The following is a 12,411-nucleotide window of genomic DNA, read 5'->3' as shown; positions in this document are numbered from 1 at the left end:
CTTGTCCTGTGATAGTTAAAATCTATGATGCATTGCTCTAGCTTTGGTGTGTAGAGGGAAAGCGAGAAAGATTTGGGTTGTGTATTGTTCTTCTAGCTACTCTAATATGAATATACTACTTGAGTGTTCAGTGTTCTGCAATAGAATGTTCTTTCCGCGGTTTCTTGGATTTCGTTCTCTATCGTTTAGTCTTATGTTGTATGTTCTTGAATATGAGCCAATAAAACAGGCATGTTCAGTGTTATGTTGTATCGTTTAGTCTTAAGTTGTATGTTCTTGAATATCAACTTTCTCTAGTCTTACATTCTGATGAGCTTACCAGAATAGAAGTGGACCAGTCTGATGGGTAAAGCCAGAAACTTTAACAGAACAATTAGATATATCTCAAGATCATTATCCATGGTCGCATTTGTCGATAATTCCTCTGATGTTCATTTTTACTGCCTGTTTTATGTCCAAAAACGGTTTGCTCTCTTTCAGACTTCATGTGTATAAAAGCACTGACCATCCTCTATTGATCATTAATCATGTAGAAGACGAGAAACTAGAGCATAAAGATGCAAGGAGCTTCTTATATTCATCAACTCTCAGGGGAACCTATCTTTTGCTCTGATGCTGTATAAGCTGAAAAGCTTTACTGGGTCTGAACTTGGTGGTTCTTTTGTTGTGTTTTAGTTTAAATACAACTAGACAAGGGTGAAATCTGATAAATTAGGTAAAGACATCACAGTTTTGGCTTTGGCAACATAGACAATGTAGTGTATGAGGGAACCAATATAAACTTGTGTGGATGTGGGATCTAGAAAGGTGATTGTACGAAACTAAGCTGAATGAGTACTTCTTTGTTGATATATTTTATGTTAATGTATGTATAGTAAAGTCGTTACATCGAATTCTGAAAAGTAATCAAATCCACTGACTCTACTAAAAACATCCTCTTTTTATACTTTGAACTTGAACGGTTATAGTTAAACTTCTTTTAAACCTTTTGGAATTAATTACTACTTCATTACTCGTTCCCCCTTCGGCTTCCATTCCCAAAAACTTTAATTATGCCTTTAACCACTACTTCTCTAAACTCTTCCTCTTCCTCCACTTTTATATAAACCCCAAGTTCTTTCAAGAGAGATTGATTGCCTGATTCTCTTTCAAGGTAAAAGTCTTTTAGTAGCAGTTTCTTCTGTTTTTGTTAGTCTATATTCTTCCGTGGTTTCATTGTGAAATGAATCCTTTTTGTTCAAGTGTTACCTTTTTTTTACTTATGCAAATATTGTCTCAAACATGGCTGTGTACTAACGTGACTTTTTTTTTTTCATTGTATCAATGCAGATTTTGTATTAAGACATGTCAGATACTTTGGAGAATCCGGTGATTAACTTGAAGCTACTCATAGATGAAGATAAAAGCAAGGTTGTATTCGTTGAGGCGGGTAAAGATTTTGTCGATATACTCTTTAGTTTTTTGACATTGCCAATGGGAACGATTGTTAGATTGATAGAGATGAATCAGCAGTTACAGTCACCAGGAATAGGCTGTTTCAACAATATCTATGCAAGTGTTGTGAGTATGTCCATTAAGCATTTCAGGACAGAAGCTTGTAAACAAATGCTTTTGTATCCTGGAAGTTTGAATCATGAGAAATGTCAAAATCTTAAGATGAGAATAGATGATTCTGAGCCTACAAAGTGTTTCATGTGCCCTATGTTTGTACGAAGCGGGCAATGTAGTAAAAGGTATAGCAATTTTAATAACTCGAGATGTAGCTGTGGGAATTTGATGGATGAAGTGTTACAGTTTCAAGGAGAAGGAGGTGGAGCTAGTGTAGGAAATGGTGTTGATCATGCTTCATTCATAATCACTGATGATTTGAAAGTGGAAGTTACCTCTGTTGGGTTAACACTTGCTGTTCTTAAAGATCTTGGCTACACAGATTGCAATAAGTTGGTTGAGAGGATTCAAGACGTCAATATCAAAGAGGTAATCCTTTTACTCTACTAGACTTTTTACCTTTCATGTTCTTATGCTAGTTCCTCTTAATTTCATAGGTAGCTACTTTGCTGGAGTGTTTATTCACATCGGATACGCCACTGACCGATACATTTCTGAAAAAGAAAAGCTCATATGGTATGAAGAGGATTCATAAAATGCTGACCCCTGGCATCCATGAAGATAGAGAGGAATCAAAAGCTGACCAAATGGTTACATTAAATGCTCATGTTAGGAAGAAGGAAGGGAACATTCTGTTTGTTGAATGTGGCGAAGACTTTGTTGATCTTCTCTTCACCTTTCTTGCTATACCTCTCGAATCTGTATGGGGAATAGTCAGCAATGGAACCATCCTTGGATGCATTGGAAACTTGTGCAGAAGCTTTAAGGAGTTGAGTGTTGTTGATTCAGGAAGAGAAGCTAAAAGTGTACTTCCTCATTACTACAAGTGTCAGAAGCAGCTGCTCGATGTTGTCACTACACATAAGCCACCAACTTACTACAGTTATGTTTCCTTCTCTGTGGATCATTTTCGAGAGTACAGTTTGTCTGAAAACTCTGATAAGCCAGTTGTTTACGAGTGGGATAAACTCGTGCCCGTGATCTCGCTCGATCCAAAATGTGAAGGTGATAGTAACACTACTGATGAGTCAACAACACCTAGTGGTGGATTTATGAAGAGAGGGACAAAGTTTATGGTAACTGATGATTTGATCATCACACCTTCGAATTCAACCTCAACCATTGGATTGCTAAAAGAAAAACAGATCAGATTAGACGCTGTTGAGGTTCAAGTTATCATCATTAAGAGAGAAGAGGTAAATGCATGATAATATTCTTCTTTGGTTTCGACATATACCATTGCCGATTAACATTCTGATGCATGCTGCAGGCCATTAGGTTATTAGAAGCTTCATTAGTGACATTCTCTGCCTTGAGCACTAGTCTTCTAGCCGTGGAATCAGCTTCAACAAGTGTACCTCAAAGCTGACTTTTCAAGAAGCCAAAGATTGAGACTTGAAGAGCTATCTTCAACCCACACCTGAGTTGTTGCTAAATTTGATTGCTAGTGAATATTTTGATAGCTCAGTTTTTCATTAGTTTCTTGGACATCTACTTTGTTCAATCTTTGTTTTTAGCTACTTCTCATTTGCTTTTTATTCGTGAGACATTGAACTTTAGGATAAGCAAGTTTAAATTAATCTTATAAACCGATTTCTTTCTGTGGCCATAAGTATCCTTCATACATATAACCAAGAAAACGTAGAAAATGTTTTCATCAAACATAGGAGAGACAAAAAGGAGAAGAGTCATTGTAATCCATCTTCCTTCCATATTTCTCTAAGGAGCTGATATCTTACAGTCTTTCTGCGTCCATATCCTTTCGGCATCCACTCTGACGAATTGGTTGTTCCAGGAGCAGATAATATAGAGTTAATAGACGTATCTAAGTCATCAAGCTCATCGTCACTTGTGTATTGTTTCTTGAATACTGATGATCCGGATTCAGATAAAGACGGATTGTTCAGCTCTCCTATGAAGCGTTTTATGGAATCTGTAGACGGCATTAAGTAGACAGTGGGGGATGCAGCGCAAGGAAAGATTGTGATGCATCCATTGTCTTCTTCTGTTGAAGCCTGAGTTCAAGACAAAAGGGTCAAGAACACACACACACTGATTATTATGGCCAAAATGTGAAGAAGGTTTACTAATACTAACCTCGGAATTCAGAACATCGAATAGTCTTCTTGGAATTCTGTGCGGGTTAAACTCATCTGGGACAAAGTTTCGAAGAACTCTCTTTATAATTGGTGGACCAAGTGTTGGACAAACCTTCAGAGAAGAACAAGAGGAAGTAAAGACAAGCTCTTTTGGAACAAGAAGAATGAGTTACTCTTTAAGGCCAAATTACCTCTTTTCTTGTGGATTTGTCTGCAAGCATTTTGAATGGCAGCATCATTAAATCGCCTAAGGAGTTGAGTAAATGGAACAGTCTGAAATTTTCACTTTCTGGCTTCTCATTATTATTGCTATCTTCATCTTTGTTCCTACCAGATTTGTCCTCCCTTGGTTCAAATTGATCCTCAAGCCATCTGGACCAAGTTCCAATCTGCAAACGCAATGATACTACTATTACATACCAAAAGGAATACATTTGATGGTTGACAACACTCTGTTCATGCGAGCTTAAGTACCGCGTTTTTTAGCTGTGCGCCTGCTCCAAAACTTGCTTTTCCTGCTGGAATTGGAAGAACATTTATGTCACTGATTGGATCAGAGACAGGATCTGTTGGCATTTCAGCCGCTGACTCACGGAGTATCGCATTGAACATTGCTACATCAAGTCTACTAATTAACTGTTCCATCACCTGAATGAAAAAAAATCTTGAGTAGGTATAACAAGATATATCACCATGGAGTTCTGATTACGGCTTTGATAAGAGTCTTTCAGGAAAAGTTAACTATCTCTTACCAGTTTAGCAAGCATAGGTAGACAACCACACTCTTGTCTTGAACCTCTTAGTGGACAAAGTCTTTCACAGGCAGCTCTAAAGGCATTCTTCCATAGCTCTATAGCATAGAGTCCCTGGTTCCTATGACCTAACCGTCTTTTTCCCGAAACTTTCCTCGAGATAGATCCTTTAACCGCTGCAGATTGCATATGCGGTGTCATACTCTGCAATGAGATTCATTTCGCATGGACGGGTTAGATTAAAACTCTTTAACAACCACATTTGTAAATTTGTTCTTTTGATTACCTGCCACCAAACTGATTTAACAACTCTGGAAAATATCCAAGACTCGAACTTCTCCAAAGCCGCTAGAAATGCTCGAGGATCTTCCCATTCATCTGAACTGGATTTTTCAGGGACAATCTTCATTTTCTCCATACCACGGCTTAACATTGCTCTAAGCACAATCGAGTTTGATAGCCAAAATGTTAACCTGTGTATATATTTATAGAAACAAACAACATTAGAAGAACCGTACTGAACAAACACAAATGCCCATCCGAACTATATATGTTGGTATGGTTTAATAATACCTTGGAACATCATTTCCACATGCTTTAGAAACCAATATCATTCCAGAAACCGCGGCTCTAGCTGCACTGGCTCTCTTAGAATGATCTGAGCCATTTCCTTTACAAGCATGAAGATAAAACCTAGCGAGACGACGAGCTGGAGCATGAACCTTACTCATAGAGCTACTGTGCTCAGCGACCACAGAGTAAACAGCTGCTTCAACAGCTACAGATTCCTTCAGCTCATCTTCAAGCGTCTCTGTTCTAGGCTCCTGCGAAGATAAACCTACCTTGTTGCTCACTCCAATCGCCTTTTTGTGACTATCATCTTTGGCTCCGTCAAAATGCAACTGAATAGACTTAAGCTGTTTAAGTCTTGGGATACCTTCCATTCCTAGAGTCTTTCTTCCTAAGGCAAGAGTGTTTGTCCGAAGTTTCATCTGTTTTCTCGCTGCATCGGGAGGTAACGTTAAAGGACCAGATTTGATCTCAGAGAACTGTTTCTTGAGCTGAAAGGCATTTGTATCATCCTTTTGTTTTTGATCAATCTCAACGACCACTTGATTGCTCTGTCTCTTTCTCTCTTCTTCTCTCAGTAGATTCTCAATCTCGGAGACGAGTGCTGCTTCATTGTTGCTGTGCTTTAGCGTTACATGTTTCCAACCTTTCTTCTCATCTCCGTTCATTACCGCCTCTGTATTTTGCTTTTGAATCAACCGGTTCAAAATATGTAAGTCTTTACTTCTTAAGAATACACCAATTATGAAACTCAATTTTGTAGTTATCTTACTTTTCTTCATTTTTTACATTGTATCATATTATCTTTTTAAACCACAAGCCAACAACATAGACGTGCGTACCTCAGATCCAATTCGAATAATCAAAACAGTAATAAATGAAATGTGTTACGTCAAACGTCACTAATATGAAAATGCGTACCGTGGAATTAGCATCACACATAGCTGAGAAAGAAACTCGCCGTGTTGAAGAAGACACTGATGAAGCATCATCATCGTCGTCTGTCAACGACGCCAAACTAAACTCACTACCTTCTCCAGATCTTCTCGAGAAGCTCATCTTCGGCTGCGACGAACAGCTACTCCGATTTCCTTCATCGTAATCCTCCTCTCCAGCCGGCTCAACGGTTAGGTAAATCTCGGAGCTAGCATCATTCCTCGAGCTTTTCTTGAAAGTAAACGGAGCTCCCACGGGGACTGAGTTGGTCAACACGCCGAAATCAGCGAGGTTGACCGAGGCCGTGCCAAGAAGCTTGTTCTTGACACCCTTGTCTTTCTTTTTCGCGTCGTAGACTTGAAGTTCAAGAAGATTCTTGTGGAACTTGTTGTCGGCTCCAACTTTGGGTTCTAACGTTAATGTTAGCCTAAAGGACTCGTTGAACATGATCGTGTCTTTGCCCACGACCGCGATGAAAGAGCCTGAGTTGTTTTCGCCGTTTTCCCATTTGAGAAGGACGCATTGTGCAGGGACTTGGCTTGTTGGCCATGGTTTTAGCTCCTTGATTGAGACTACATACTCAACGAACACTCCATTGTCTTTACGACTCTTTGTTCGAAGACCCAACACCATTCTTTTTTGTTTTGTGTGGAAAAAAAACTGATTGTTGAATGTGAATTATTAGAGGGTTTTGATTTGGTTATAATGGAGTTCATGTTTTGGAGGGGTAATAAACAAAACCACCGGCCTAAGACGGACGTGGGTTGCACCATTGTCTTTTTTTCTTATTATACAAGGAGCATATTAATGCTCTCATATACCCTAGGGTATTTTTATATTTCACAGGAACTAGCTTTATAACGGATTTTAAAATTAGCTTGAATAAATTACTAGTAATACTATTTTTTGTGTGATTTTGAATCAAAGTTATTGTTTTGGGTTACCAGTAATGGAGGATCAAAACTTCCACGGAAATAGTTTTATTCTACAGTATGTGGCAAACTCTCTCAGGTATTATGGTAGAAAATGAAAAGTTAGTTTTTACTTTTCTAGGCATGTTGGCGCCGCATAAGTGTAGTCCTAGATGTGGAACTTATGAAGAAAGAAACCATTAACCAACCATACTTTGTGCAGTTGCTGGCCAACTCTTTCCAATGTTAGGGGTTGGTCACTTGGTCTTACAGTTATAAGATGGTTTGGTCAGACCTCAAGTCCCAAAACTCCCAAATGATACTTCAATAGACGATCAATATCACACTAAATGTACATTCAAATTAAAAGATCACCAACAGCAAGTGAACGAACCACACTGTTCAGTGGTTACCCAATATTGCAATCATACCACCACCACCTCAGTCACAAAAAGCGAACCCAAACACATTACCAAGCCCTCAAAGATGTAAAAGTGGTGCAGACTACAAGGATGATACTTGATATATCCACAGTCAAATTACAAACTACAACAAAATGATGGGAGGGGAAAGGCCACTATAGAAGTTAGAACTTCCCTTTTAAGCCAACCAAAGCGTCAGGACAACAAAAAGGTAAATGAAAACTAGTTCCTTTGCTCTGTCGAACACAGACTACTCTCATTACCACAATTTCTAACAACCAATATACTACTCAATCATATTTCTTAAAGATGTTTCCAATATTTGTTTTTCTATATAAACTGAAAGTCAAAGAAAAATAAATCAACCAATCTTGATTACAGTAACTCTAAATTTGGTGTATCATCATCCATTCATCTTTAGAATTTACAACAGCTGTAAAATCAATGTTCATGGGCTTGTGCGATGTAGTTTACAAACAAGAAAAACCCAAATGCTAGTTACACTCTTTTCCCTATTGTCATCAAGTCCCAACATAAATATTCATTACATAAGTAAACACGGGCGCTGCACAGAACATCGGTGATTCCGCTGATAACTTAATTAAGTTAGTTGTTGGTTGGTTACCTGATTAGATTTTCCAATCAGTTTCAAGATGGCTGCATTCAAGTGATTCCTCGACTTTATCCAATGCTCTCCTCCGGTGTAGAAGCAAAGCATCACTCTGACTCATCTCCTCATCTTTCTTTCTCCGTGGTAACTTTCTTGAGAAGATCTTCCATTTCGATTCAAACGAGGCAGCTAAAGTATTAAACAAGGAAAACTCTCATCATCCATAAGACCATAACCATACATACATGCATTCACAATCACAACGCAATGTCCAATTCAAACAGATGAATAAAGATGGTACCTTGGCTTAAACAAGTGAATCCAGTGATGATACAAGCACAAAGCCATGGTCTTCCAGCACTTGAAGCTTTTGCACCACCTCTGATTTCACCATTGTGCTGCTTTAACCTGCAACCAACAAAAACCACTTTGCTTTCATATTGCTTGAAACCTATGAATCCAAAGCTCATTTTTTTCTAAGCAGAACCCAAATGGGTAATCAACAAGCACTTTGCTTTATAGATTCCTTGAAAACTATGAATCTAAAGCTCGCGCCTTCAGAAACAGAACCTTAATAAGTAATCAACAAGTACTTAGCTTTTCAGTTTTCTTGAAATCTATGAACCAAAAGGCAAAAGCTCAAGCCTTTCGAATAAGAACCTAAATAATAATCAACAAGCATTTTGCTGTTTAGATTCCCTGAACTCTATGAACTGAAAGCTGAAGTCTTTCGATGCAAAACCTAAATGGGTAATCAACAGGCACTTTGATTTTAAATTCCTTGACATCTATGAATCGAAAGCTCAAGCCTTTCGAAGCAGAACCTAAAATGGTGATATACCAAAATCAAGTCATCTCAAATTCAAAAGAGTGTGAAGGGAGAAGGGAAAGATGACGAACCGGCGAGCAAAATCTGTGGTGATGCCAACATATGTTTTGATGGGTTCGTTTGTGGAGAGAATGAGATAAACGGACCAGGATTTGGGATTGGGGATTTTTAAATTCTCTTGCGATTGTTGCGAAGATGATGGTGAAATCGAGACTTCGGTTTGTGGATTTTTCAAAATTTTGAGGACCGGAGCTTTGGGGTTGGTATCGCGGAGCTTCACGGACGGAAACGTCCTAGATAGCAACCTCGTCATCTCACTTCTCTCGTATCTTCTTCATCGAATTCTCATAATGGAACCAAAAGAGTTAGCAAAATTAAAACCGTCCCCTTTCTTTTTTCTTTTTTTTTTTTTTTCTAGCAGAATACAAGAATGGACAGAAAATTGTTCACATAGGTAACTGGAAGCGACTCCACTCTAGCTCTACGCACCACTTTGTCTGCTCTACCATTTTATGATCTGGGAATCTGAACAACAGAGAATAAAAGAAATTCATCCTTATCTTCTTCAATAACGTCCAGATATGTCTTGAAAGCAGGCCACTCGAAAGACGAAGACACCATCTTCACCAAATTAGAACAGTCTGTGAGAAAAACTACATTCTCATTGTCCACACTAATCATACACCGCATTGCCCAGATAAGGGTTTCCACTTCTGCATGGAGGGGTGACAAACTACGACGGGAATTAGATGCACCCATAGCGGGAGATTCTCCCTCAGGAAAAATGCAATACCATCCCCTACCTATAAACTGGTCAGTCACCTTCCAAGATCCATCTACAAAGCATCGGTGACTAGAGTCATAACCGTGAACCGGGTCACAAGTTTGAGCCATAGACCTGGATAGAGGTCGGGAGCCACTTTGAGGGAAGGATCCTAGGGGTTCTTCTTGAGCAGAAGACCAAAGCTTTGATTCCTCTTCCGCTGAACAATTTATCATTTTGGGCCTTCCAAATATACCATAGAATCTACGGAAATACTTCTAACGAAGGAGTGTCCTGAAATCTCCAAAAGAAAGAGTCCATATTATCATAGACTGAGTTCGAGGGGAAGCAACCCGAGGATGTCGGGAATTGGGACAATCCCCAGACCTGCCTAGCCGGAGGACATAAGAAGAGAGCATGGTTGACCGTCACCTTTCCTATAAACATTTACTAACAACCCCTTCATCTTTTTCTGAGTTTTACTAACAACCCCTCCATCTTTTTCTAACTTTTCAAACCATCATCTTTTTTCTACTCTTTTTTTTTTGTGGGGTTTTAAACCCTAATATTATAAGAGAAATTTGACTGTATAACCAACAAAAAATCTTTAATTCATTTGATAACTATTCTAACCATAAAACTGTTATATACTCTATATTTTCTATATTAATCACAAAATTACCCCTACCATCACCACCATTTATCACCATCTCCTACCACCACCAACCACCATCCACCACCACCTCCGACCATCATTCACTATCTCCGGCCACCGCGCACCACCACCTCCGGCCACCGCACACCACCAACTCCGGCCACCACCTCCGGTCACCGGCCGGCCACCTACCTCCACCACCTTTAGCCACCTCCGACCACCTTCCTCCACCACCTCCAGCCACCTACCTCCGGTCGCCGGCCGGCCACCTACCTCTGGTCACCGTCCTCCAGTCACCGGCCGGCCACCTACCTCCACCACCTCTAGCCACCTTCCTCCACCACCTCTGGCCACCTTCCTCCACCACCATCAAAACCCCACTTGGTAATTATTTCTACCCCTTATGTTATTTACTTAATTTTTTGAATTATTATGCTATATTCTTAATTATATATCATAATTTGGTTAGTAGGCAAATTGGCCCATATTATAAACCAAGTCTTATTCAAACCGAAATACTTTTTTTTTTGTTCAACTGATTTCTATTGATTTTGAGAAACTGATACACTTGTTACATGGGTTTACAACTTAGCCTTTCCAAAAAACAAACCTGATATCCACCCATAATTAGCCTAACCCTATCCTAGCCACACACCAGTTGCGAGAACTTGGCCTATACAAAAAATGGTTAACACTAACACCATTTGGGCAATAAAGCAAACATAAAAAAACTATGTAGAGGATCGAACCCTCTCATCCTCAAACACTGCTTGTAGCCAAGTTGGGTAACTGGACGTCACATAGGATTGTAAACAACAATCACTTGTAACACTGTGAGCAATAAGAGAAGCTCCTCTATTAGCTTTTGAATTCTCTACTACCATCGTCCACTGACAAAAAAATCTTAGTAACCTTAACAGTTCCCCTGATTCATACGCAAAAGAGGGCCACGCTTTTGGCCACAAAACACATCAAACTAGTGAAGCATCTTCCAACGCTAAAATAACCTTCACACATCTATGACTAACTAAACTTTCAACAGCCCATCGTGTAGCTAGAAAGCTTGCCTGGTCTTTGTTTGGCACATTAGTAAAAGCCCTACGGCTGTGCAGAATCACCATACCTTTGTCATCCCTCAACACCCAAGACGCCCCTGCGAGTTTGTTTCTTTTTGACCAAGACATACCAACATTACATTTATACCAAGAAGTCAGTGGAACCTCCCACCTTGTATTGTATTATAATATATGCGGTCTCAGATTACTCGTTTTTGGCTCCCTTGTTTCTCTGACCAGTTCTTCCTCTCTCCTCTCTTCTCCATTGGAAACCATTTTTTGAGCCACAAACCATTCATCCACATCATTGATAAGCGAAATTTCACTCAGGGTATCAATTCCCTATGCAGTTGTAGTACAAAGAGTTATCAATCCAAATGGTTGTTTATGCTAGCAGGTAGGATGCAATCAGAACAATGCAAGTCAAGCCAAGCAAAAGATGGTTTTGATATAACAATCCTAGAATGAATAAAGGAAAAGAATATAAACAACGAACCACACGACCTAAGCACTCGATGCAAGCATTCGAGTACAGGATCAGGTGGGGTGATCGAGTAAACAAAGAAGGTATGAACAACTCCAGGGGTTACTCGAAGAAGGTGATCATGTACCTGTTCGGGTAAGGGATCGAGTGATGAAATAAAATGCAAGCAATTAAAATTTGAAAGCTTCTAAGGATGAGTAATCGAATCATAAGTGTTTCTTAGCCCTGGGCAAAATATCCGAACCCAAAAATCTGACCTGAATCCGATCCGAAAAATCCGACGTGAACCCGCATTCAAAATTTTAAAATACCCGAATGGGTTTAGGATTTATTGAAATCGGGTACCCGAACCCGATCGGGTATTATCCGATATCCGAACGGGTACCCGAATTAACCCGAACATGTATAAACATAGTGCAAAATAGTCACTTGTAGGATTTGAACCGATGACCTAAAGCATTAAGTGGATGCATTGTAACCATTTTGCCACTTTAATATCTTTAACTAATTTTCAAACCTCCACTATTTATATATTACTATGTATAACTTTCATTTTTTAAAAAGGAATTTAGATATGAGAGATTTTACTTATTATGTAGAGACTTAATTGTATTTTTTTATTCTATACTCATGAACTCTAGATACCAAAATATTTTTTTTTACATATTAAAAAAACACAAAGAAGAAGAAATGCAAAACAAATAGAATATTTTCTAC

At 39.1% G+C, this 12,411-nt stretch overlaps 4 protein-coding genes across 5 annotated transcripts in view; 2 read left to right on the top strand and 2 right to left on the bottom strand.

Moving 5' to 3' along the window:
• LOC104771466 (nuclear transcription factor Y subunit gamma-like) overlaps positions 1-1,418 on the top strand; it is a 2,071-nt gene extending 653 nt beyond the window's left edge. Inside the window, exon 2 of one of the 2 annotated variants that reach the window (XM_010495995.2) lies at positions 1,330-1,418. The gene's annotated coding sequence lies outside the window, so the exon portion shown is untranslated. Of the gene's footprint in view, positions 1-533; positions 854-1,329 lie in introns of those variants that run through there. The other variant, XM_010495994.2, reaches the window with a different exon arrangement.
• On the top strand, positions 953-3,217 carry LOC104771467. The gene is made up of 4 exons (XM_010495996.1): positions 953-1,153; positions 1,330-1,977; positions 2,046-2,804; positions 2,879-3,217. The coding sequence occupies exons 2-4, from the start codon at positions 1,345-1,347 to the stop codon at positions 2,975-2,977; spliced, it is 1,491 nt and encodes a 496-aa protein (XP_010494298.1). The 5' UTR covers positions 953-1,153; positions 1,330-1,344; the 3' UTR covers positions 2,978-3,217.
• LOC104771465 lies at positions 3,279-6,604 on the bottom strand. Its single transcript, XM_010495992.1, has 8 exons — positions 5,951-6,604; positions 5,033-5,715; positions 4,746-4,932; positions 4,460-4,663; positions 4,182-4,355; positions 3,899-4,096; positions 3,706-3,819; positions 3,279-3,623 (listed from the first exon to the last, which is right to left on the bottom strand). The coding sequence occupies exons 1-8, from the start codon at positions 6,596-6,598 to the stop codon at positions 3,297-3,299; spliced, it is 2,535 nt and encodes an 844-aa protein (XP_010494294.1). The 5' UTR covers positions 6,599-6,604; the 3' UTR covers positions 3,279-3,296.
• Positions 7,656-9,132, bottom strand: LOC104771464 (structure-specific endonuclease subunit slx1-like). The gene is made up of 3 exons (XM_010495991.2): positions 8,809-9,132; positions 8,210-8,316; positions 7,656-8,097 (listed from the first exon to the last, which is right to left on the bottom strand). Exons 1-3 carry the CDS (start codon positions 9,048-9,050, stop codon positions 7,928-7,930), a joined length of 519 nt encoding a protein of 172 aa, XP_010494293.1. The 5' UTR covers positions 9,051-9,132; the 3' UTR covers positions 7,656-7,927.

This window comes from Camelina sativa, chromosome 20 (assembly GCF_000633955.1).
Source record: "Camelina sativa cultivar DH55 chromosome 20, Cs, whole genome shotgun sequence".
Lineage (NCBI taxonomy): Eukaryota > Viridiplantae > Streptophyta > Magnoliopsida > Brassicales > Brassicaceae > Camelina > Camelina sativa.
Note: the sequence above shows the minus strand (reverse complement) of the source record. Positions and strands in the feature narration are given on the sequence as shown.